At 42.3% G+C, this 27947-nt stretch overlaps 1 protein-coding gene across 1 annotated transcript; it reads left to right on the forward strand.

Moving 5' to 3' along the window:
* Nucleotides 1-71: 71 nt before the first annotated feature.
* Nucleotides 72-27575, forward strand: p2rx3b (purinergic receptor P2X, ligand-gated ion channel, 3b). Its single transcript, XM_037083858.1, has 13 exons — nt 72-145; nt 365-699; nt 9738-9873; nt 9971-10042; nt 11847-11916; nt 12044-12137; nt 13321-13398; nt 13482-13623; nt 18435-18571; nt 19386-19479; nt 24651-24716; nt 24842-24919; nt 25397-27575. The coding sequence occupies exons 2-13, from the start codon at nt 578-580 to the stop codon at nt 25520-25522; spliced, it is 1215 nt and encodes a 404-aa protein (XP_036939753.1). The 5' UTR covers nt 72-145; nt 365-577; the 3' UTR covers nt 25523-27575.
* Nucleotides 27576-27947: the final 372 nt, after the last annotated feature.

Genomic DNA, 27947 nt, shown 5'->3' on the forward strand with positions numbered 1-27947 from the left:
CATGGTGCTCTGAGCAGAAGGAGGGAGGAGCTGAAGTTGGAGGAGTCATTTAGATAATGGAGGGGGGAACCAGAGAGTCAGAGGTAAACTAGAGAAAGAGAGAGAGGAAAGAAGACAGAGTGGCAGAATGGATGATAAGCAAAAAGTAAGGAAGAAAGCTGTTTACTTGTTGACTTCATGATACATGAAGTCTGATGGTACAGGAAGAGTGCATCAGTTAAAGATTATCTCACAGAGCTACAGGGATCAAAGACAGCTCGACTTTTTCCATGAAGAAGAAGAGATTCAACTCTTGGATATCTGGGTGCTGCTGTCAGTGTTGGATCTGAAATATTGATTGTTTTATCCTTTTTCAATTCAACAGAAAACCATATGAAGACATCCGCATTTGGAGAATGAAAGCTGTGATCGCCGCAGGAACACACACAAACAGCAGCGTCAGCCTTGAAATCCATAATCTACACATAGTGGAATGATTTTGTTATTTGCTTTTTATTTGTAAAGGTCATGTAACATACAGAAAATACACAAAACACAGTATTTTTGTATTTACTAAAGTAACACACGTACTGCTAGGATGTGGTCTTGTATAACAGACTTTTTCACCTATGAAACCACCAAATCAGTGGTAGTGAAGAGCTGGACCATCGGCATCATCAATCGTGTTGTCCAACTCCTCATCATCACTTACTTCATTGGGTGAGTATTTACCTTTATTCTGGTGTGTTTTTAGCTTTACACAGTGGTCACGTTAGTCTGATTGAATGAAACAAAAGAAGCTTCGGATAGAAAAGAAATAAAAGACATTTTTATGTAATGTGATGGATTAGACATTGATTATTATATAGCACAGACACTGATTGACAATTAAGTACTAATTACAAAGCAAATAATGTAATGATGATGATGACATAATTGCAAGTTTACAATTGAAGTATACATTTGTTTCAGTTATTCATTAATTTATATTTACAATATAAAAAACATACCCAAACAAGTACACAATTAGCAAACATAAAATACAACGATTATAATGAGTTCAAAAAACAAAACAAAAAAACATAGAAAAGAATTGAAAAATATAAAAAGTAAGAATTATGAATGAAATAAAAAAAATAACTATATTGATAATAATTCTTATAATAATAATACCCAATATTGTCATCACAGTGGAACTGTCTCATTTCTACAAAGAGTCAGAGTACATCTAATTAGGCTAAGTGAACAGATAGAGGTCCATAAGAGGGTTTCATGTTCTCAGGAAGATTTCCCCGTTTAGGTTTACTACATTTGTCTGAAAAAAATGTATGCTGGGGGTTTCTGCTGGTTCAGCTTTTGTATGATATTATGCCTCTTCATTGACACTGGGTCGAACATCCTGTCCAATTCTGTACCAAAGAGGTACCATACTGGTGAAATGTCAAAAGAAATCTCTGAGACCTTAACAGTCAGATTGTGTACCTCTTTCCAAAAGTGGTTTCATTTTCTGCATTCCCAGAAAATATGTACAAAAATATAGACAATGAAGTAAAGTCATGATGACACATAACATCCCTCTGGTCATCATTAAAATAAGATGTGTTCAATGGGGTGCAGAAGGAACTATGATGTTCGAACAGTGCACTGTAGATTAAAGAAATGTTCCCTTTCAGTGATGCTCTTCCATCCTTGACAACCCCAGAGACAGTCCTCTTTTAGTAGTTTAGTTTGATTAAGTAGTAATCAAATCACATTTTTGTGATTATTTATAAAATTCCTGTTTGGTACCAAATTCTGATCCTAAGTCTAATAAGGATGTAAGAAAGCATTCAGTAAGCAAATGTTGAAACTGATGTATTCCATATTTTTTCCACTTTGTGAGCAGGGACTTTCATACTGAGGGTGGCAGGTCTGGGTTGGAGGACAGAGGAGCTAGCATAAATACTCCTACACGGGATCCACAAATTGTCTTTACATCCTGCCAAGCCCTAAGGGTGTTGTGAATTATACAGGTTCTTGGTACTGAATGGGCATTTATGTTATTGAAATTAAATGAGACGTAAATTCCAACGTAGAATTCTTCTTGAGTAACGGGGAGAAGTTTAAGTGAAACAGATCTTTAAGTTTGGGAGACACATTCACCCCCAAATATTGAAATCTGCTTGTGCCCACGGGAGGGTGAGATGGTCTGGGGTTTTTTCAGAGTGGGTGTCCCATGACCAGAGGCCTTGTTGTACTTGTGATGTTGTTGTTTGGTAAAAAAACAAAAGCTTTTTGATATGTTAAGTTCGGATACTATTAAGATTAGTTTTTACAGCATTTAGCTTCTTCATATTTTCTTCTGTATGCGATCGTTTATGTCAGCCGACCGGGACTGCGGTCAGTCTCGCTGTGTTGAGACACATTGATGTTGTGGCATCTTGGATGCACATTATAAAATCCAGTTCACATTAATCTGTTCTTCGGAAGTCCCGGTGTCGGGGATGCCTCTTGCCTTTCTGTGCCTTTCTGAGATTTGTTGTTTTCCTTATATACTCAGGTGTGACTTTATTGTGTTTATAAGTTGTGGGTAGCATGAGTGCCCTTGGTGGGGAACTCTGACCGCAATCTGCTGTATAGGAGGTGGGTTAAGCATATAGAGAATATTGTTTGTTGTGTTTTCACATATTATGTTGTTTGGTGTAAGATTAATGACAGTTGGTTTGGTTTGGTTTGCAGCTAGAAAGCCACTGCCTTGGTTATAAGTTTTTTGTTGCCTGTTGTGGTGGTTTTAGTATTATTTATTTTGTATTTGTTTCCACATGTTATGTACAGGCCTGTGTCCAAACCTGGGAACCAACCTGTTGCTTTTGGCTAAATAAATGAATTATATTGGTCATTATACACTGTCTGGTGTTATCTGCTTAAAAGTGTGTTGGAGCCGGTGGTTTGTAGCAACAGGGTGCAACAATTTGGCGTCACGAACAGGATAAATAATAGTAGCGATTGTAATTGTATGCTGGCGTAGAGTAAAAGGTTGGTTGGTTTGGCTCAATGCTGGTACTGGAGCTGTGGGGTTTTTTGGGTGTGGACCAAGGCAGTGGGTCTCATGAAGACCAAGGGGGGCTAATGAGCCAGGATCTCTGTGGTGGTCTAAGCTAGAGCGGGGAAGCCTTAACCATATGGGGCCTACGGGTACCTGATCCAGCGGGTCTGCAGAGAATAGAAGAGGTGCAGACTGAAGTACTGGCCCTCAAGTGGAGGGTGCAGGCAGATAAGGCAGCCATGGCGGCTTCAAAGGACATGAACAAGACTCTGAATGCGCAGCTGCAACAGCAAGGGCCGCTTCTGTCCAAATAGAAAGGCAGGACCCTAAGTGTATCATGGAGATTCTCAGGGAGATATATGGGCAGCCTCAGTCCCTGACCAGGTTACAAAAGGGTTTTTTTGATAGACGGCAGCATGAAGGAGAATCCATCCGTGAGTATTCACATGCACTTAGGGCTATCATTGATGATATTAATCATTGTAATGTCAAACAGACCTGGTGTAGTGACTTTGCTTTACGTGATCAATTAGCAGAGAATGTTCGCGATTTAGCGCTGCATAGGGAACTGAAAAAGGTTATTCGGCAGAACCTAAGGATATCCTTCTTTGATTTGCAAAGAGAGGCATTGTTGTGGGAAGATGGTGACGGTGGGGGTGGGCAGAACTGATGGCTAGTAAGCTTGTGTGAAATGGGGGGCGAGGTGTCGGAGTCTAACACGGTCGCAGCAGCTGTACGTCCCAAACCCAACACAGTTCTGGTGGAGATTCTGCAAACCCTAAAACAGCAGAAAGCCCTTGTGGAGGGTACCTTGAAACAAAAGCAGGCCCAGATTGCTGATTTGGCACAGAAGGTGTCTGGGATGGCTGGTGTTGGGGCCACCCAAACTGGGGGTCAGATGGAACTGCCGAGATTTGATGCTGAGGGTCAAACCTATATGTTTTAAATGTCGGTTAGCTGGTCACATTGCTAGGCAATGCAGGATGGGGCCACCCATCCAATGGGCACCTCCCGTATCACGTATGGCAACTTCCCAGGATATATCAGCCCAGGCAGCTGAACAGCAGGGAAACTTTTTCCCCCTGTGGGAATGTGCCTAGCTACAGGTTGTGTTCAGTCAGGCTCATGCTGTGGGGTCAAAGCTAATGCGGAGTATGAATGTTTAATGGGGAGATGCCCAACAGTAGACGTGTTACTGGGGGAAATACCGGTGAGGTGTCTCCTTGACACTGGGTCAAATGTTTCCACTATTACCGAATCATTTTTTGAGCAACATTTTCATCCCGCGCTTAAAACCTGCGAGTGGCTTGCGTTGTCCGCAGCCAATGGTTTGGGTGAAAAACTGGGAAGGGGAGGGGAATTTTGGTCGTTCGGGATTCCCTGGATGCTGCAACATTACGTCGCAAGTGGGCTGTCCCGTGTATTTTGGGCATGAACGTAATAAAGCAGTTTTATGAGGTGGAGCAACTGGTATCAGGCATTGGGCAGGGTTCTGGCCCCCTGTCAGTCTCAGATGATGCTTGGGGTTTGGCGTTTGCGGTTTGCCAACAGGAGCAGGCTGTCTCAGTTGTGTGGTTTGCCTGTTCCACTGTGCCTTTTAGTGTCCCGGCTGGGTCAATGTTTTGTACCGGCTGCAGTTCCATCTGGCTCAGTACCGACAGGCTCATATGTGCTCGTGGAGTCATTAGGTGCTGGGGAGGGAAGTCTTCCTGGGGAGTTACTCATGTCTGGTGCATTGGTTACGGTCGAAAATGGGCACATGGCAGTACCAGTGTTAAATGTAGTGGGAGTAAACATAAGCATTGAACCACAGACTCAGCTTAGTTCAGTGCATACAGTGGATGTGGTAGCTTGTGATACTACTTCTGTCGCATTTAGAACATGTAGCCCCACAGGAAGAGCTGGTCTAGGTGTATGAACAGGCGGGTCAGGTGGTGGAGCAACAGGAGCTGCCAGCAGAGGTTGTTGCCACGGAGTTTCCTGGACTCAATGGTGAGCAGGTCCAGAAGGTCAGGCAGCTGCAGGGAAAGCACGTGGGGATCTTTGCAAAGTCAGAAACTGACTTGGGGTGCACGAATGTGATAGATCATGAGATTCCAGTTGTAGATGAGGCACCAGTGAGGCAGTGTTATCGACAAATACCACCAAGTCAGTAAAGCACACAAAGCACAGCTCCTGCAGCATGGCATAATCAGGGAAAGCTGTAATCCTTACTCCTCCCCTTTAGTTATTGTATGGGGAAAATTGGCTCTCTTAGGCTCTGTGTTGATTACCGGCAGCTTAATGCAAAAAAGTGGAGAGATGTGGTCCCTTTACCATGTATTGAAGAATCTTTGGATGCTTTGGGTGGTGCCTGTTGGTTTTCCACCATTGACCTGGCCAGTGGGTACCATCAGGTGGGGGTGGCTGAGAAAGACTGTGGTAAAACTGCTTTTTGTACACCGTTCAGGTTGTATGATTTCACCTGGATGCCGTTCGGTCTCTGTAATGCCCCAAGTACCTTCCAGCGGCTAATGGAGCGGATTCTGGGGCATCAGAGGTTTCAGTCTTTGCTCCTGTATTTGGATGACGTTGTTGCATTTTCTTCTACCACTGAGCAGCACCTTGAGCATCTTGATTTGATGTTGTCTCGTCTGGCTCAGTTTAACCTGAAGGTCAAGGTGAGTAAGTGTTCATTTTTTCAGTCCGAATTTATGTACCTGGGGCATGTTATATCAGGTGCGGGGGTGGCTACAGATCCTGGGAAGATCCAGGCTGTGGCAGAATGGTGCAGGCCGCAGAATTTAACTGAACTAAAGTCCTTTTTTGGCTTCACAAGTTTCTATCGGAGGTTTGTTAAGAATTTTGCTAAGCTGGCAGCACCTCTTCATGCGCTTTTGTCACAGTCGTCAGGCAAACCGGGTAAGCGGCTGGCTTCGGGCCAGGTATTTAGCCAGTCGGGGTTGGGGTGTGCAGACTTCAGCAAGCCGTTTTACTTGGAGATTGATGCTAGTCACCAAGGGCTGGGTGCTGTGTTGTCCCAAGAGTGGGACGAGCATCGACGCCCTGTGGCATATGTAAGTCATGGACTCCGACTGGCAGAGCGCAACATGCAAAATTACAGTGCAATGAAACTGGAGCTGCTGGGGTTGAAGTGGGCTCTTACAGATAAATTCCGGGATTATCTGATTGATACTAAGTTTACCGTTTTCACAGATAATAACCCATTAAGCCATTTGAACACCGCAAAACTTGGTGCTGTAGAGCAGCGCTGGGTGGCTGACCTGGCCCAGTTTGATTTTCAGATTGCGTATCGCCAGGGTAGCCAGAATGCAGGCGCAGATGCTCTTTCCCGGTAGTATGCAGAGCCACAAGACATGGCTAAGACACATGATTTTCAGGATACTCGTAATATCTTGGCCAAGCCTCACCAGGTGGTCTTGTGCCATTATTCTGCTTCATTAATCACTGAATTTTCTGAACTGTTATCAATTATCCACACCTCTTATAGCAGGATTTTAATAACTGGTGATTTTAGTCTACACATTGATGTTACCTCGGATCCGATATCCAGAGAGTTTTTAAATCTTTTGAACTGTCTTGATTTTAAGCAGCACGTCATGCAGCTGACTCACAACAGAGGACACACTCTGGACCTGGTCATAACCAATGGCCTGTTCATCGGTGTGTTCTCTGTTGCCGACCTGGCTGTGTCTGACCACTACTGTGTATTTTTTAACATCACCAGTTTTAATTAAAAGGAGGCCCCGGTGAGAACAGTGAAGAGGCGCTATCTAACTTCTGAAGTGGCTGCAAATTTCATGGCGATTTTACAAAGCACTCCTGCTGAAATTTTACCTGCACCTTGTAATTTTATCGTTGATAATTTTAACAGTAGACTGAAGTCAACTCTGGACTCAGTAGCTCCACTTTTAACAAAAACAATAAACAGAAAACCTACACCCCCATGAAGAAAAAACGATGAAATCAATGATCTGAAAAGAAAATGCAGGAGAGAAGATGGAGAAAAAGCAAATTGACAGTTCACAACGAGATTTTACGTCAGCAATTCAAAACCTACAATAATGCAATCAAAAAGGCACGAATTTCCCATTTCTCACAACTCATCACCAACCATAAAAACAACCCCTGGTTCCTCTTCTCTACCTTTGATATTTTAAGAGGTTCTAACTCTAATAAAGTTTTTAAGACACCCACAGATGATCTTTGCGAGAACTTTGCAGACCACTTCAGAACCAAAATCAAGGACACCAGATCCTGCCTCTTATCCCATCAAGTTTTATCTATTAACACACCTGAACTGTTGTCCTTGCCTGAGGAAACACTGGACAGTTTTGCCCTGGTTGATGCAAGGACACTTGGTAGAGTATTCTCCCAAGTAAACCCAACAATCTGCCTTTTAGATCCAATTCCCACATCACTCTTAAAATTGTTTTATGGATTCTTTGAGGAACAGTTTTTAAACATCATGAACTGCTCTCTTTAGACGGGTGTCTTTCCCACCGCCTTCAAAACGGCGGTGGTGAAGCCCCTTCTTAAGAAGAGCAACTTAGACCTCAGTGTTTTTAATAACTACTGACCCGTATCCAACTTACCATTTTTAAGTAAAATTTTAGAAAAGCTGTTTTTAAAATGTAAATGATTTTTTAAACAGAAATAACATCTTAGAGAAACATAAGTCTGGTATTAGGAGAAACCACAGTACCGAGACAGCACTTTGAAAGATTTTAAATGACATCAGATGGAATTTAGATAACAAGAAGCTCACAGTGCTGGTTTTACTGTATCTAAGCGCCGCTTTTGATACAGTATTTGACACAGTACATATTATTAAAAAGACTCAGCCATCTGGTCGGCCTCTCTGGTACTGTCCTCAACTGGTTTTGTTCCTACCTCACAAACCAACGTTTTTATGTAAGTATGGATACATGTTCCTCAGGAACCCATGAAATTGGATGTGGGGTTCCCCAAGGGTCAATTTTAGGTCCACTTCTTTGTAATCCATACATGCTTCCTCTTGGGGATGTCATCAGGAGATACAACATCCGCTTCCATAGTTATGCTGATGACACACAACTGTACATTGCCGTGTCTCCTGAGGACACAGGGCAAGTTGATGCCCTTTTTAACTGCATTATAGACATCAAGTCATGGATGGCAGTGAATTTCCTACAGCTCAACCAGGACGAAATTGAAGTCTTAATTACAGGTCCTGAAGGCCAGAGAGAGAAACCTTTACCAAAACTAGATCTTAAACGAGCACAATCGGTAAAAAATCTGGGTGTGATTTTTGATTCTGAGCTGAATTTTATTCCACATATCAGAATTATGATGAGAATAGGTTTTTATCATCTTAAGAACATAGCCAGAGTCCGCCCGTTTCTCTCCCAGGCCAGTACAGAGGTGCTAATGCACGCTATTATTTCCTATCGCTTAGATTATTGTAATGCCCTGCTCTCTGGTCTTCCCAAAAAGCGTATTCTAAATCTCCAATTATTACAAAACTCAGCTGCACGCATGCTGGCGGGAGCACATTACACCTGTTTTAGAGTCACTGCAGTGGCTCCCCGTCCGCTTCAGGATCGATTTTAAGATTCTTTTACTGATTTTTAAATGTCTTAACGGCCTTGCACCCTCCTACTTATCTGACCTGCTTTTACCATATCAACCCTCACAGACCCTGAGGTCCTCCGGCACTGGCCTTTTATTCATACCAAAACCAAGAACTAAAACCCATGGTGAGGCGGCATTTAGCCACTATGGCCCCCACTTGTGGAACAGCCTGCCGGAGAGCCTCAGGACTGCAGAGACTGTTGATATTTTTAAGGGAAGGTTAAAGACACACCTTTTTAATCAGGCTTTTAACTAATATTTCAAATTCTTATTCCGTTCTTATGTGGTATTTTATGTTGTTGCTTCTATCTTGTTTTTTAAGATGATTTTAATCTTAAATATTTTTTCTCTGTTTTATTTATCATCGATACTATTTTAGTTTATTTATTATTATTTATATTTTTATCCTTTTAACTGTTCACTCCATTTACTTATCTTTTGTCAGGGTTTTTATCCTATCTTATGTTTTTAGTTTTTAAGGTTTAACTCCAGTGTTTCCCCAGGGCGGCCCTCCACACTGGGAGCTGTGTCTGGGCTGCTGCTGCTGGGGGTGCTGTCCTTGGGTCCCTTTGGCCCGGCCAGCTGTTGTCTGTCAGGGTTAGGCACTGGTGCCCCTTGTGGCACGACTCCTGTGTGAATGGCCCCAAAGGTGGCGCTTCCTCAATCCTCAGTGCCTTGCCATGTCTCCCTATTGCCAGTAGTAAGAGTGTGCAGGTGTGTGTGTGTGCGGGTATGTAGTATGGGGGGTGGGAGCGAGGGTCCTTCTTTATTCTTTATTATGCGTCTGTTTTTCTTTGTGCTGCACGTGTGTGTATGAATAGTGCTCTATAAATAAAGTTGATTTGATTTGATTTGATGATTTGATTTATTTTGTTTATATTTGTTTTCCTTAAAATATAATCACAGTTTGTAGGTTTGATTGTACTACTTATATCATATCTAGTTAATCATCAAAATTATAATGAGTAGTGTGTTATGTGGATAACTAAGTTTGCATTCAAACTGATAAGATTCATTTCACAAAGTTAGCTGTAAAGTGTGTGTGTGTGAAGGGGTTAGAGTGAGGGTTAGGCATGTAGTTGTAATGGTTCGAACTCTGATGTGTTTGTCTGTGCTTCAGGTGGGTGTTTGTCGTCGAAAAGGCCTACCAGGTGAGGGACACAGCTATTGAATCCTCTGTGATGACCAAGGTCAAAGGGTTTGGAATCTACAATGACAAGGTGATGGATGTTGCAGATTACGTCACTCCTACACAGGTATGGATGGTTTGATGGATGGATGGGCAAATAGATGACTGACAGTGGGATGCAGTGATGGTGATGAGCAATGTATGTTTTGTTTTTGTTTCCACAGGGAGCTTCAGTCTTCTGCATTATCACCAAACTGATCACAACAGAGAACCAAGTCCAAGGATACTGTCCTGAGGTCAGCTACTGTCATGACCATTACATTGTAATACCACCACTATTATCAGTGCATCACAATTATTACCATGTCAACTACCACTGCAACTACTGCAAATTAGCTTTTAGAAAAAAAGTCTGAAAAAATATTGAATCTAATCTTCATCCAAGTTTTTTATCTCTCCATTGACTTTCACATATTCTTGACACCTCCAACACAGTCACTCTATTTGTAAAAATAGTGCAAAAAGCATCCCATTACTGTTAATACTATTTCGAAGAAAAGAGAAAAAAATATATAATTTATTTTGAAGGTTTGTCTTACTATTAAAGCATTATTTTTTTAGAGGTGTTTCTATGCTAATATTTAAGTCACTCACTGACACAAATAAAACAACTGTCATCACAACACAAACAGACAACTGAGTAGAAGCAAGAGAAAACACAGGCATCTTAAAGAAGTCACCCCCCCCCCCCCCCCCCCCACATCTGTTCAAACCACTCGGTTTGCAATAATAATAATAGCAATAACAAATAAGAAATAAGTAGCCCAGGAAAACAACATAATTATATTATCATAAGTAAATGCATAAGCTACTGCTGAAAGAGAGTTGACAATGATGATGGTAGAGACTTTTCAGTCATCAGAACAGCAACATAGCAGTATATGATGTGTGTGTGAGGACTGTGAGGTCATGCAGCAACACCATAAACCTTGTTAAGTACCTGAGATTTAATCAGTACAGAATTTAATGAAGTTATCCAGTGGTAGTCTGAGGAAGATGAGAAGAAAGGTGCTGCTAAGACCAGACAGACTTCAATCACTGAGTCCTTTGGCACTGGCAGTTACAGAGAGACCCACTCGGGCCAGTCAGTAGCTGAATAGGTGCCAATCGCCTCCTTGGCATAGCCAATGTGCCCTTAAGCAAGGCGCAGAACCCTTAACTACTCGGGGTGTCCTGCCTTTGATACCCCTCCCTACCCAAATGCGTGTGTATAGCTGTTGTATCATAGAGAAATCGAGAAATGACCTGCTTTTTTAATGCCAGCTACCACATTAACACATTAGCAGACAGTGGTTTATTTACACAATGGGCAATTTCTAAGGCAACAATACACAGATCTTGATGAAAAAAACTAAACTAACTAAACTAGACTGACTCACATGTCAAATATAAATAATAAAGCTGAAACTAGAATACAGACTAGAGAACCTTAATAAAAACTACTACTATAATATACTATTTGCTGAGTATACGCTGTTTCATTATGTTAATATGCTACAGTGTAGGACACTGCATTAGTGCAAGTCAGGTGGATATTGCTATGGTAGCAAGGTGCATGATTGTCCATGGATGTTAGAATTAAGTGTGCATTGAATAATACAATATACAAAATAGTGAGGGCACAGTTTATTGTTTAACAAAAAAAAAAAAACTAAATGTAACCTTTTTGCCTGCTTATCTGTCTGATTGACTGTTTCACTGATCACTGAGATGGCTTTGACTTGGAATGAAGTTGTTCCAATATATTAAAAAAAATAGCTTTGATGTGCTTAAGCTACTTTTACCATATTTATGTAGCTTAGCTTGCTACATTTCTCTGGGGGTAGCGTCGGTGTAGTGAAGCTAAATTTAATTTAGAGTAACTTGTAGCTTAGCTCACTACACTTTCTGAGTAGCTTGCCCAACACTGTGTGGATGGTACCAGTGATGTTCTCTGTGGTTTCAATCAGTTCTTTGATTTGTTGTTAATATAAATAATAAAATCAATGCCCGTTTTATTTGCTGTTGTGTGTGTGCTGTTTGTGATTGTGTGTTACCCAGAGTGAGAAAAAGTATACTTGTACCAAGGACACTGACTGCACTAAGCACCTCAACAAGCCAGGAAGTTATGGTGAGATCATCTGTTGCTTTATCTCTTCTTCAGTTTAGAGTATTACTGTTCTTGCATCAGTGGAGACAGTATATGTTGAAATAATGCTTTTCCAATATGATCAAAAAGTTTCCTTTTTCTGGCTCAGGAATTCTTACAGGGAAATGTGTTCCTTTCAACGCCACCATCAAGATGTGTGAGATAAAAGGATGGTGTCCTGCTGAGATCGACACCATCAAGACGTAAGGCGATACTGTGCATGAGATCGCTTACATTGTTCTGTACAGTTATGCTTCTTGTCCATTGAGAGAGATCATGGCTATCCTGCTATTAGAGTCATGATATGCAGTTCAATTTAGACACGTTGCTATGTTTGGTGCAGTCACTAACCTCTGCCCATATCTATCCAACCAGATCATTTTCATAGTTTTTTGGTAGGCATGGGCGATAAAACAATAGCAATATGTATCGACGATAGAAACATCATCGATAGCAGTAAGAAAATAACTCTATGTAATGTTTTTTTTATTAAATTAAAACAAATCCCAAATAAAACATTCCAGTATGTGCTCCCTCCCTTGCTCATTTAAACAGCCTTTCATATCCCTAAGTGATATCTGTACAGCAAATCATTTGATAGGTGTGTAGATTGGTTGCACCCTCACTTGTAAATGACAACAGATGGGCGCGGAGTGAGGCATTATTAAGGATCCCACTGCAGTTCTCAGAAGACCAGTTGACTCCGCCTGTAAAAATTGTTAATTCACACAGACAGTAGTGACTCTGGGCTCATTAGCAGAGCTAACAGATAGGCTGTCCCACCGCTGCTCTGACCTACCCAGCCTGTCTGCTCTACCTTAGGAGCCCAGAGACACTGCAGCTGTGAAAGCCAGTTGTTGTAGTGATTACTGGGGTTGCCATGACTCACACTGTGCAGTATCAGCTCCACCACAAGCTTATTATTACAAACCAACCGCAACAAAAACACAAGCACCACCCATTAACATCAGAGTGAGAAGATGAGTGCTGAAAATTGTGCTGGAAATTGTAAATTAAAAAGTACAGGTCAGCTAATGGGTATAGCAGTATTTTTTTTTATTTGTGTAATTTTATTTGTAGGTTTTTGTGTTAATGTAAGTATAACCTGTGATTGATTAAGTGGTTAAAATCGAAATTAAAAGTTTTTTTTTATTCAATCTCTTTCCGCTTGATCTTTAAAAATGATAAAATAAGGCAGGTAATCAAAACTTCCGATATGAAACTATATCTGATTTATACATTTGGTGATGAATTGGTGGAAATCTCATCCTTTCCATGTCACAATGTGTTTGAAAATTGTGTGCTGGCTTTGTGGCACTCTAAAAAAGTTACTCTTTTAATCTGTCTATTCCCCTCTGTGTGTTTCTTCATTCCCCTATTCCTCAGTACGCCAATGATGGAAGTGGAAAATTTCACCATTTTCATTAAGAACAGCATCCGCTTCCCTACCTTCAACTACACCAAGTATGAAATTCTGTTTTTGATGATAATGATGACATTAATGAAGGTGTGATGCATTTTGATGACAACTTTCTGTTTGAGTGCAGAGGGAACTTCCTTTCTACCATCACTGATGATTACATAAAAAAATGTAACTTTGACATGGTCAACAACACCTACTGCCCCATCTTTAGAGTGGGAGATGTGGTCCGTTATGCTCAGCAGAACTTCACCAAACTTGCAGACAAGGTAGGTTTAAGAGACATCTTTTTCTTTTCTCTCACTAACTAGCCACAACAATGACTCAGATTTGTATATTTCCTTTCAAAGATGTGTTCACAGTGGGTTTTAAAAAAAAAAAAAAAAAAATGTAATTCAAATCTAATCATTCCTGTCCAACTCTCAAAGTACTCAAGTCTTGTCCTCATTTTTTACACAAAGTCTATCCTTTAAATGTTCAGGAACATTCCTTACAGTGTCATATGTATGAATGGAAGCAGTGATCGATATTCAAGGAAATCTGTTCTACCACTGGAAAATGCACAATATCCTGCTTCATCCATAAATTTAGAGCGACAGCCATAGAAGATGAAGCCTATATGCAACACAATGTTAGTTGTGTAGCACAACTTTAGATATCAGTATGGATGCAGCCCAATAAGCTGTTTTCCTTAAAACTATGCAACTGTCTGGTCTCATCTTAATTCATACACAAGGTTGAGACTGAGGTGGGGCTGACATTGTACTTGAAAGTGGACAAAAACTTTAGTGCACAAGGAATGAACCCACAAGCAGTAACTTAACAGGGCTGCACCTGTACTCATAAACTCTTTAGTTACAGTGCCTAACTCAAGATATCAAACACTACAAGATGTTATCAAATGAACATCAACACCAACTAATCCAGACTGGAACAAACTTGGTACAATCGGTCATCGCTCTTATAGGGATTGTTGGGGTCTTTTGATGTGGGGTTGTTTGATTTTTAAATCATACAAAGAACTGGCTCAACATCCATGATCCATTTTTGTGTTAAACAGTAAGTCTTGTATGATGCAATGGTTAACCTTTAAATTTACTGCTAATGGTTCATTGAAGGAACATTTTTGACTGGTTAGACATCGGTCTCATTGCTGTGGACAGCTATGGAGTCACATAGGTCCAGACCTTGGTAATTATTTCCTAAATATCAAAATGAAAACATTGTCACTATATAACTGTATCAGGAGTTAAAACGTCTGGTCAGTGCTTTTAGAGTCTGTGCGGTGACCCCTTCTTTTATCCATCTATTATTTTGTAAATTTATGCATGACACATTAAGAGTTGGTCTGCTGGTCCCAGGTCTACTGGCAATTTGTTATTCTACCACAGCCATTCCTCCATATGACTGTTCAAAGCAGTGTAATGACACAAGTTGCAGCAGGAGGATGGTTTTCAAATCGTGTTAACTGCTAATATTATTATACAGATGAGTTACCAGTGCTCAGTGTAGCAGGCTACAGCTGTGAAGACATCAGAGTACTCAATACCTGAGTTACAGTTTGGCTATTCCACTGCCTTAACATGTATTAACAGAGAACAGCTGCATAAAAAACAGCTCCATTAAAAAAACATCAAAAAAAGACATAACAAACCTCTCTCATTTATGAATCCTGGCTAAGGCCCTGATCGATCTATAGGATAAAGCCTTTTTTTTTTCCTTTTTTAATGTATGATTCTTCACTTTAGTTAAGTAGTGCTTTTGCTGTACCACACAAGGTGTGATGCGCTGGCCTGAGGAGAAATGCTGCCATCAGTGTGTAGAGGGCAAAGGATTCAAAGAGCTAGTTCAGTAACTTCAGCCCGTTGAGTAAATATGAGAGCTACTGTGACTGAACACATGAAAAAGCACTTTAAGAATAAGATAATAATTCTGGGCTATCTTCATCAAAGGTGTTGGCAAGTAGTATGTTGATAAAAGAATTCTGCGGAGGCAAGACTGGGCAGAATGATAGAGCCATCTTTATTGAAATAGACCTCAATGCTAGCATCTGATTCAGAAACGGCCGCATTCTGATTTTCTCAAATCTATGGCAAAAGCAATGCCAAAATGCTTTGCCTTCTGCTCTATCGTAAGTCCTATTTGAGACCTTCGATCTTTGGAGATCCACCAAATGCCACCCTCCTTCTCTTTCTATGCGAGGGTTTTTAGAGTCCCTTTCCTGTACACACCCACTTCTTCTAATTGGTCACTTTGGTAAATTAGCCAATAAATTAGACTAAGGTCTTCTCCCCAAAATTACCCCTCAATCCTTCTCACGGGAACATAAACATTTGGGCATCTCCCACCATTTGGCATGCGGGCCAACCTCAGGTTTAGTCCTTTATGATGGTCTGCCGCCTGCTAACCTGTAGCACTCACACAGTTGGAAAACTACTCTAGGACCCCTGGAGCTGTGAGTCTCACTTTGTCTGCATCCCTAAACTCACATAAGGAGAAACAATTAATCATCGTTCAATCTAAGCTAAGTAAACTCAAAAATCAGAATGTGTTGTCATCCAGATACCTCAATGGATAAGCTAAAATCAAAATTAGCCAGGGCAGACACGCTAATGTTAGCTGTAAAAATTGCCTGCTGGACAGCTCTCACAAGACAAACCTCTTATAATCGACATAATATATATAAAAAAATCTTAATAATTAATTGGTTAGTTACCGGTTCATGGGTGTTGCAAACAGCCAGGCTGAGGGAGAAGCTGTCTGTAGGGAAGCACAAAATGGGAGGAGAAGGAATTGATCAGAAGCTTTATATTTTTGACTGGGTTCAGGTCTGAGTCTTTTTTGCACCTGCAGCAGAGCCATGATCTGCCATCCTGGCAGCATTTGGTTTGGCTGTGTGAGCAAGTGAATTGGGGTTAGGGTTCTTTGTGAATATATGTTTGCACCACTTAAGTTAGAATGAATGTTAATACGTACTGATTCTTCCGATGTTAGTTTATTGTTTAGTCTTAATACATATTGTTGTCTCAGTGCCTGACTCAGTGTTCCTCATAAATCGGGGAAATTAGACTACCCTTCCTTACAGTGTTTAAAGTATTTTAAAATGGGTGTCAGGCTGTTGAAGGCAAAATCAATCGGGGGCTGTGCATTTCACTGCCTGTGGGAAGAGTGTGTTTGTCTTTGATCTGATAGACCTATATCTCCTCCCAGAGGGCAAGGGGGAGAACAGGTAGCCTAATGTCTAGGGTGAGTGTGGTCCTCAATAATTAAGCTGGCCTTCTTTTGGAGTCAGCCAGTGTAAATGTCTTTGAGATGGAATAGTGTCGTCCTGATGACATGCTCCTCTGCCCTCACCACCCACTGCAGGTCCTTCCTGGAAAACCACACCCTGCAGCAGTAGAGCAGGAGGCTTTCTATCGCTGACTGATAGAAGTTGGCGAGCAGCTGGTGAGGGAGATGAGTGTGCTTTAGCTTCCTGAGGAAATAAAGTCTCTAGCCTTTTTTAGATAGAAAAGGCGGCACATTTACTCCAACATAAGGTGGTATTCCTCCTCTTCCAAAAGCCGCCTCCGGAGTAGGTGTAAACATGACGTGATGTGAAGCATGAAGTTGGGCAGTGAACAGTGACAATGAATTTGTCTTCAAAATAAGAGCTTTACATTGCACCCCATTGGAATTTGGAACTGGGTTCTTAGCGGGGCACTTTTATTTTGAAAATAGCGACTGTTCCTAGCTTGCCGCTACAACAATAAGCGGACAATGAAGACAGCTACAGAGACCAAGGAGACGCTAACAGCTCCTGGATCTCAGTGGCTGTCCAGTTGCTCATCTTTACATCCACGGATGAAATGATGGACTGACTGCTGTGATCAGCTGTTTTCTGCTTTTAAAAGTCCCCAGCTGTGAGTCGCACAACAGTGCAGGTCATCAACACCTCCGCCAACATCATGCAGGGGCCAGCACACTGATGCATGCAAGGCGGAAATAAGTGTACCCTCCGAGGTGGCAAATCGGTGGACCAAAACACACCCCCGATTTGCCACCCTCTGTCTAAAACCTGTCTTCAGACAGGTGGGGACTGCTGTTGTAGAAGCGAGAGGTTGAAGATGGTGGTGAAAAACTCTGCTAGCTGGTCTGTGCAGGCCTTGAAAGTCCTGCTGGTGACTCCTTTTCTCACGTTGACTCTATGCAGAGTCGATCTGACCTCACGTTGGTCCAGCTGAATGGTGTTGCCCTTCCCTGGTAGTACTGGATGTGTGTCAGCAGCAATCCGGTGGTCAAAGTGAGAAAAGAAGTGGTAGAGGGAGTCTGGCAGTCTGCAGTCTGTGGAGTTATCGGCGCTGCTTGTACCTGTGTTTGGCCTCACTGAGGCCTCTTCTCAGGCTTTGCCTTGCTTGTTTGTCGGCCCGCAGATCCACCAGACTTTAAAGCAGAGTCCTGTGTCCTGAGCAGGGTCCTCACTTTGTCATTGAACCATGGTTTCTGGTTGAGGAGCACTCTCCTGTCCTCGCTTTTCATAACTGTGTTAATGTTAAGGTTGGAGCAGTGACACTTGCTGCATGAGTTGCACTGCTCACACATGTTAAGTGAGGCTGCAGTGGCAATGTCAGCTAGAGACTCGCCTATTACTGTGACACGTGTTGCATAAAAAAGAAAAAAATAGACCAGAAAACGCATCCAAATCACACCAGCTTACACTACAGTTTCAAAGTCGGTATCTGTAAAATATGTCAAACATGAAGAGAATACACACAATAGGTGTTTTTTTTCACGCTTTTTTTCACAATAAACTTTTTCACACATTCAAAGGGGGTAAAGTAAAATCATGTCATATTTAATGACAATTATCAACATCAAACTCCAGAGCCTTGCTGCAGCAGCAACCATGCCTGTGTGGACACACGTGAGTAAGCAGCAACAGTTCAGTAATGCAGCCGCCACACAATACACAATCAGCCAGTGTGTCATATGTCTCCTGCATATGAACAGAATAGTTGCATGTAAATGTAATTCCTAGGCAGTGGGGTTCTGCACAAACACAGTAATTTGTGATCTCCCCTAACTTTGAAATTCCTGTCAGGGAGGAGTGATTGGAATAAAGATTGGCTGGATATGTGATCTGGACAAGTCAGATGACCAGTGTAACCCCTCATACTCATTCACTCGACTGGATGCCATGTCACAGAAGACCTCCGTCTCACCGGGCTATAATTTCAGGTATTTAGCTGCATGCTTCCGCAGATTTATTCCATCCAGGGAACTTAACAAGAAAATTAATCAGCTACTGCCAGATTGCCATAAAAGTAGATTATGATGGATTTTACTGGATTTTCATTAAGAGGATGCAGACTGACCACGTTGCTGATTATTAGACAGTAACAATCCTTTGCATCTGTAATCCAACAGCATTTCACGAGTGTCTTTGACTTTCAAGTGACATCTGAGATGGTGAAACAAAACATTTAGTTTTGACAGCAAATCAGTTCATCTTATCCTCATTTTCATCACCTCAATTCAATGTTTATGATGTTTAATATTTTTTATCCAGCTGGTAGAGATTTAAACTTTGAGGTTTTTTCCTGTCTGTGACCCTTGCGAAATAGTCATTTAATGCTTGTGTTTTTTCTTTTCCCCTGTTACGACAATCATGTAGTTCTTAATTGGCCAGGAACTTCTCCCTAGAAGTGGAGCATCATGGCTGACCGATGTTTATTTCATAGTTTCATAGTTAAATTGTTTATATTTTCAACTTTGTTCAGCTGCCAATCCCTGATTTACCTAAACAGATGCACTATGCTGTTTGGCTGTCTGACTTGATCTGCTCTGTGTAGACTGACACAGCTGCAGTCTGCTTCTCTCAGAAATGGACTCGGTTTATTTTCCGGAGCAGAGCAGAGAGCAGCTACTGAAATGACTGTGATCAGCTACGGTGACCGCATCACGGCCGAGAGGGTCGGGGTGGAATCTGGGGGTCACAAGTGTTTTCTTTAATATGAAAATTATGTGATTCTTCTTCTGTCTTTCTGAACAGGTTTGCCAAATACTTTAAGATGGAGAATGGGACAGACTACCGTACTCTGGTCAAAGCTTATGCTATTAGGTTTGATGTTCTGGTCAATGGAAATGTAAGTATAACTTGGTGCATCAAAGTGTATATATCAGCCACTTATCTTCAATCAATATAACACGATATAAACCTGCCCTTACAGGAGGAATTGATGTAATGAAACCATTTTTGTCAGAAGAGCTTCAAGTTAAGCATGTGTACTTACAAAACACTATTCATCATGAATAATGACACAGGGACATGAATCTGTATCGACAGCTTAACATAAGCTACTATACTGAAATATGCTATGCTAGCTTACAAAAGTTCGGGACACTGAAAATGTCAGGTCAAAGACAGTAGATAAGATTAATACAATTCTGTTATGAATATTTTCATGTTAAGGCTCAGGTCTTTCAGTGTGGTTTTGCATGTTCTATTTCATTCCTCCTGACCGCCAGAGGGTGGTGCTTCAGCACTGGATATCTCCATCTTGCATATGTGCAGGTTGAGTTATGATTCCAACAAAATCACCTGTGACCATGCGATGACGTAGGGGCACGCCCCAGTATAAAACCCCCACGTCATCACGCAATCTGTTCCTTCTATCTTCTCGCAATTGAGGAAAAATCTGATAGCAGGTCAGTTGGCCGCCGCTGGTAGTCTTGTAACCTGAGGGTTGGTGCTTCGGTTATTTTGTCCACCAGAGACTGCGGCAAGTCGCTTATTCCTTTAAGAATTGTCTGTTCTTTGGACGAACAGTGGTGATCTCACTGTTACATTTCATACTGAATTACTGCAGACAAGTAAGTAAGCTAAGTTGCTTTAGCCGTTAGCCGATGCTAAGAGCCGGCGGCTCGCCGGGCTAGTATTAATTTTTGAACAGTGGTGTTTTCGCCGCATGTTATGTTACACTCTACATTGTTTGACTCTCTGTTTTTGATGGGTTGTAGTGGCAGTAAGAATGCCATTAGGCTGGAGAGTCAGGAATCTTATTTAAGTTGTCGGGCAGTGCTGAGTGCACTGACTCATTGAAATATAAATATGTATATATATATATATATATATATATATATATATATATATATATATATATATATATATATATATATATATATAATTATTATTATTATTATTATTTTATTTATTTATTTTTTTTCGAGGCACGCTCTGGTACGGGCGCATTTCAAACTTTTTGTTGTCTTGGTGTGCAGCACAGTGTTTCCGCTGTGGCTGCCTTGATAATTGGGCAGCATATTATTGACTGCATTTTTCTTACGTTTTCGTACGTCTTTCTTACCTTTCTGGAAACTGTCCCATTTAATGACATGTTTGGCTCGCCTGTCTGTAACTCTTGTATGGCCTGCCTCCATACGGAGGACAGCCACGATCAGTGTCTGGCCTGTCTTGGGATTGAGGACCTGAGGACAGGCATATCTGACAACCCATGCATGAACTGTAGCTTTATGCCACTGTCGATCAGAAGAGCTAGACTGGCAGTGGTGGAAACGGATGCTGCGCTGCTACCCACTAGCGGAGGCGCAGACCCGAGGGCACCTAGAGGACGTGGATGCAGACACAGTAACGTTACTGCTCCACATGGCCCTCCAAGGAAAGTTAAGAAGATGGACACTTTGGCTCACAAAGTGGACACTCTTTCATCTGAGTTTGCCCAGATTAAGGAGCTTCTGCTCAATCTGCAGCCTGACGATAGAGGCAGGCAGTTATGGGCTGGATCGTATGGCTCCAGTCGATCCTACCATTGCCTCCTTGATTGTCTCACCCGATGAGGCTGTCAGACCTGATGCCCGCTGTCCCCGTCCTCAGTGCTGGCTGACCGATCTCCTGGTCAGGGCTTATAATATAGCAGCACGCATGGGCCAGATTGGTAAATCCTTTTCCCACCTTATCCTAGGCCTGTCTCAGGTTCTGCAGGAATCTGGTGTGGACTACTCTGCCCAGACCCTCAGTGATGCATCCCTTCAGACTTTTACATTCATGTCTAGGGAGCTTGGAAGATTGATGTCAACAGTGTCACTGGCATGCCGCCAAGTCTGGCTGGCGCAGTCCTCTCTATCAGAAGGGTGCCACCGTATGCTCCGTTCTCTTCCTGTGGTTCCCGGTCACATGTTTGGGCCAGCTGCTCAGCAGGCGCTAGAGCGCAGTGCTCAAGTGGACCAGGCTAGGCAGTGGTTTGCTGGCTCGGCTCAGACCCCAAGGCAGATGGGTCTCTTGCCACCTGATCCCAGCCGCTCTTATCTTATGCTCGCCCAGGTGCACAGCTGAGGTCCTCTCACTATTCAGGGCATTATGACCAGTGCCAGCGGACTTCCTCCTGGCCATTTTTTCAAGCGCCAAGAGGACCAGCCCCCACGAGCTTGCCCCCCCCCCCAGGAACCTTTGGGGGGACCTGAGGCTCAGATGGCTGGTGTCGGACGCTTCCCTCAGCAGCATATCAGCTACTGGGAGAGGGAGACCACAGACCCTTGGTATCCACGCTATCCAAGGGATACACACTGCAGTTCCGACATCAGCCACCGACTTTCTGTAGGGTCAAAATGTCTGTGGTCAGAGATCCCACAAAATCCCTTGCCCTCAGCACGTAGCTGGCATCCCTTTTAGACATGGGCGCCATCAAGCCTGTCGAAGGTCAGACATGGCTCAGTGGGTTTTATTCAGTGTATTTTTTAATCCCGAAGAAGGATGGCGGGTTCCGCCCGATCCTGGATCTGAGGGGGCTGAACAGATTTTTAAAGGTCCTGCCATTCCGCATGTTGCGGATGGCAGATGTTCTCCAGTCAGTGGCACAGGGGGCATGGTTTGTGTCAGTAGATCTCAAAGATGCCTATTTTCATGTGCCCATTCCTCCACACCACAGGCAGTTCCTGCCCGCCGAGAAGTTGTGGAGACGGATGCCTCTCTATTAGGCTGGGGTGCAGTCTGGTAGCACAGGACCATCAATGGCAGATGGAGCGCACAACACAGGTGGGAACATATAAATGTGCTCGAGCTCAGAGCAATCTTTCTCGCACTGCGGCATTTTCTTCCAGTATTAAAGGGCGGCATGTTCTCGTCCACACAGACAGCGCCTCGGCAGTATACCCTATAAACCATCAGGGTGGCACCAGGTCCAAGCTGGGTCTGTGGGTGTCAGAGCAGCTCCTTACGTGGGCATTTCAACACTTTCTAAGCCTCAGGGCAGTACACCTCCCAAGGGTACAGAACAGTGTAGCAGATGTTCTCTCCCACCAAGGGCCGCCACAGGGCAACTGGAGACTCCACCCAGAGGTGGTGGAAATGATTTGGAGGCGATATGGCAGAGCAGAAGTGGACGTTTTTGCCTTAGAGACATCCACACATTGTCCCCCCTGGTACTCACTGATGGAGGGGACCAGCCCTCTGGGACAGGATGCCTTTGGCTCATGCTTGGCCAGCCGGCGTTCTATATGCCTTTCTTCCAATTCCGCTTATTCGAGCAACGCTGGAAAGGGTGCAATGGAACGGCTGCAGACTGCTACTGGTTGCCCCCAACTGGCCAGTGCGGCCATGGTTCCCAGTGCTGCTGAAACTACTCCAAGGGAAGCCATGGTGCCTCCCAAGGAGACCGGACCTTCTCTCGCAGCTGGAGGGACACGTATGGCATCCGAATCCGGATCGCCTTCAGCTTTGAATCTGGCCATTGGGAGCCAGGAACCACTCCTGGCATCCTGTGACCAAGCAGTAATTGATACAGTGTTAAGGTCTAGGGTTCCCTGCATTTGTATCCTGTCATGTGCTGGCTCACCTGCCACATATCTTTGGTGCTATTGGTGTTTGGGTCCCTCTCCAGTCTCTGCTGATGTCTCCTTTTTGGCTCCTTGATGCCAGCTCTCAGTCTTATTCTGGTGGTGATGGATGCTTCCTTGTCACCTGACCAAAAGATGGCTCTTTGGCTCTGGATAGAGCTCCGCCTCCCCATTCATCTACCATATGTGTTCCTGATTTGGATCAGGTGTGTTCTTGCTTGGTTGGAATGAAAACCTGCAGCCCCATGGCCCTTTACTGGATCAGTTTGACACCACTAATCTAGACCTTCGGGTTAGGATATTATATAATCTTTGTGATCACGATTGCTGATGTGTGATATCACTAGGTGCCCACAGGTCAAAGAGATGCATGTGTTAGTATTGAAAAGTTTCATCTTCGCCAAAGAACCTCTTTTCCACATTGCCTGCAACATTTGAGGTTTCTGGACAGCAACACATTCTGGCCTTTAATTCAACTCAGTTTAAATATAACCTGTTCCTCCTCCTTGTGTGAGGTAGGGAATGCAGACAATACGGGGCTCACAGCTCCAAGTGACCTTGAAGCCAGCATTCAGCTGTGTGTGGGTCAAAGGTTAGAAGGGGACAAGGCCACTACAGGGACTAAAATGGAGCCTGACTCCTGTGTCAGATGGAGGATGATATCTAAACACATACATCTCCAGAAAAGGATAGAGGGCTCATTTAGGTCATTTAGGAGTACAAGACCGAAGGAGTGACAGTAACAGATTAAGTTATTAATGGGAGATGGACCACCTCCTTTTCTAGTCGATTGGATAGATGGACCTTCAACCCACCACTGTGACCAATTAGAAGTAGGCAGGTACTGCCCAAGGGACTTTAAGAAGGATCCCATGAGTAAAGACTTGAGGGGGTGGCATTTGGTAGAATTCCTAAGATAGAAGGCATAGGAGTTCTGATAGGGCAGAGGGCAAAACATTTGGCATTACTTTGCCCTAGATTGGAGAACATCAGATGTGCGGCCACACTCTGCTCGGACGCTAGGCTACCCGAAATTTGTTTCAATAAAGATTGCTCTATCATTCCACCCAGTCTTGCCTCCACAGAATTCTTTTATCAACATACTACACGCCGACACCTTTGAGGAAGACAGCCCAAAAACTACACATTAAAAACAATGTAAACTTTGGGGACTTGTGTTGAGACATGTTGAAACTGGCAAGTACTTGCAATGTGTGCTAGTTCACACCAATTCAACTACAAGAGACAGTGTATTGTCCCATAGCAGTGACTCTCTGTTCTTGTATTCTATCTGCCAGCTTTCTTTTGTACCTAGATACAGTTATAAAACATTAAGACTATGTAGCATCTTAAAATGTAGAAACTGTGTCCTGACATGCTGAGTGGCAGGTACTTAAACGTTTATGAGGTGCTGGCCATTTCTAGGAGACTTACACCTGATGCTTCTTCACATCTTCTTTTATAGGCAGGGAAGTTCAACATGATCCCTACACTAATCAACATGGTGGCTGCCTTCACATCAGTGGGAGTGGTGAGTCTTATACTAGACAACCAGTGTAAACCAGAGTTCACATTTTTCATGTAGCAGTTTTGTGTTTTTTTGACAGAAAATAAATGAAGCCAGAAATGACCTTTTTATTAATTATTATTATGAAGGGCACTGTGCTGTGTGACATCATACTGCTGAACTTCCTGAAAGGGGCGGAGCAGTACAAGGCCAAGAAATTTGAAGAGGTGAATTTACATTTACATTTATGGCATTTAGCAGACACTTGTCCATAGCAACTTACAGTAATTCATACTGGTGTGTACATTACATTGTAGTCAATTTTAAAGAAAATTGACTACAATGTAATGTACACTCCATTTAAGTAGACCTTTTTTAGTCAGCATTTAATATCACAAATATGGGGTCTGTCAATCCTGGGAGCAGAATTAATAGATTTTATAATTATTTAAGCTATTTCAGGCAGTAGAACAAGCTGTTAACCCAAATTATCACCCTTTATAGGTGTAATGATTAACCTGTTAGCATTAAAAAGGTGAAGGGTGGCAGAATGTTATTAGCCTACACTTGAATTCAGTGTTTGTAGTGTGCATACAGTTGAGATGTAAAAGCACCAAAACTAGAGTTAGGAGGCTTCGACAGATGAAAATATGTGTGGTACCATACTATCTAACACCGCTCTTTCTCATGTGCTCTCTCTACAGGTGTCAGACAACCCACTGGATTCCCAAAGCAATGGCTTTTACCGCTCACAGCTGTCACTCAGACAAAATGAGACCATCATGAGGTCCAGTGACTCAGGAGCATTTTCTATTGAACATTATAGCTAAATCCAACAATTGTCACTGAACAGAACAAGTCAAATGTGTGTTGATTTGCTCTAAAAAATAGTTTATTCATTTGATCCATTCTAACTATACACACATTTAAGTCCAAAACATCTAAAGAACTTTGAAAGATTTGTTAACCTTAAATCTTTCAAATGGTGACAGATGGTAACAAACGCATTTAATAGTTATTATAAAATACAGACGCATGAGTGTCTTTGCACGATGACACAATGAAATCAAACCTGTTACGATGTTATGCCACTAGCATGCTGGTTCCAGTAGTGAACTTTGTCTGCATTAACAGATGAAGATTGCAGATGAAATAATGTGTTGTGTTAAGTGAGTGAGTGAATAGTCATATCACACAACGTTACACTCCACTGTGTTTTTAGTCATTCATGCTGCAAGCCTGATTGCCATCTTGTTTGATTGGCCACCGCAGTATTAGGTCAAAATGTGTTTCAGTTGGGTTTTTTTTCTGCTGCAGCCAGCTGCATTTTTTCCCCAGCACCCCCTGCAGTCATACGCCATTGCCTAAACACTATCCTCATTCACATTAATGGGAGGATCTGTGTTTTTGCCACAATGCCAGATTTGGTGTGAATGCAGGCTTAGCCTGGTGAGGTGAGCCAGGTGTTTTAATAATTAGACCTTAGCTGTTGGATAGAGCTATATGTTAGGAATAAAAGCAGGAAACCAAAGTCCTTACACTATACAAATGCTAAAGATTTAAGTTGTCCTTTCCTTACAGATGTGTGAGAGTGAAGGAGAAAAAGCACCCACTCTGTATGCCCCCCAACAGTCCTGTGTGGAAGTAATCAGACAAAATAAATCAAAACATGCATGTGGGTGTGCAATGGGTGTCTGCAGAGGCTTAAAGTGTTAAAAATACTGAGTCAAAAGTATAAAATGTCACATAAACAGCCACTACTGCGGCACTAGAAATGAGGCTTGCTGCAAATTTGTCTGCAGTACCATAACAGAGAAGAATCTCCTGCTGCCCCAAAGTAATTGTCCTCATAAGCCTCCAATACACAATAAAAATTTGTAAAGCTACTGACAGAGCAGTTAATTTATATTACAAAGTATTGTATTATTCAAAAGCTTGCATGATGTGCTGGACACGGTTGGACAGTATTTTGCTGATCAATGAGGGAAAACAACAGCAGCACAAAGTTTAATCTCCAAAATGATTAAGATCTGAATCTACACCTCTCTAAAACCATTTCAATAAAAACTGAAAATGAGAAACTTCATGCATGTGGGATTCATTTCAGGGCTGTTGAGTTGGGCCCTGTTCAGACCTGGTACCACCATCCATCATGAGTCATCCTAACACAACTGGACAGCTCTAAGTCCATCAGTTTATAACTAGCATTAACATGCTGTTCAAGAGACTTCAGCTAGACAGTAGTGAGCAAGTCAGTTAGAAAACAGGGAGCAACATGTAGCATATACATAGGCAATAAGTTTAAAATGACTGACTTTAGAAGTATCTTCCCCAGTTATGTAACTTGTTCTAGATGCCTTAGCTGAAATCCAGAGATACATTTTCCTCAGCTACATGGCCACTTACTTAAGAGTTGATGTGGGTTAAGCCATTTGACAATATAGTAGCTATGGTGTAGTGATGTAATATATATAATAATATGTCCAGCTGATTTGTTTTTGATGCAATTTCAGTGGGTTTACAGTGTTTATTTGGGTTTATTTAGCAAATATGACCATAATATGTTAGTATGCAATTGGTCTCCCATTAATATTATGTGTGCTGTTGTCAAAAGAAAGATGGCATGAAGTCTGAGATGTTGTATGCACCCCAAAACATATGAGGAAAGTGTATGACTCGGTTTGAGTGCAATTTCATTCATTATCCATGTTAATGTGTGATCTGTCTTCCTCTTATTTATATGCTGTTCAGATGGCATCCATATTCATTGTTTACCCTGATTAATCTGTGGTTTGTATGTTCCCCTGTAGACCATACGCTGTCACTGTTCACCATATAACCTGCTATTAAACTGCTCAAGGAGTCCTATGTCTCCTGTGTCTGATCAACACACTGTGGTGACAGCTATCACACCAAAACCACTAGAGCGCACTCACACTAGGTAAGACCAAGACGCATCCAGTGTATTCAAGTCCCTTACAGGCTGGACACACTAGATTACCTCTCACTTTTCATTTCACCGTCCATCTTAACTTGGGCTACAAGTGTCGGGGAAGGGCTAAAAGGAAAGGCTAAAAAGGAGAAGCTAAATGACTAGGCAAATGGGATAGCTAATAGGAAAAGGAAAAGCGGCAGGTAAATGGAAGTGCAGATAGAAAAGATAACTGCTCTTTTAAATGGCTGATTAAAATCTCTATTCTTTATTCAATTTGTGAATCTAGCTACAGGTACAGGAAAATCTGTGTGTCAGGCCTG

Source organism: Acanthopagrus latus, chromosome 1 (assembly GCF_904848185.1).
Source record: "Acanthopagrus latus isolate v.2019 chromosome 1, fAcaLat1.1, whole genome shotgun sequence".
Lineage (NCBI taxonomy): Eukaryota > Metazoa > Chordata > Actinopteri > Spariformes > Sparidae > Acanthopagrus > Acanthopagrus latus.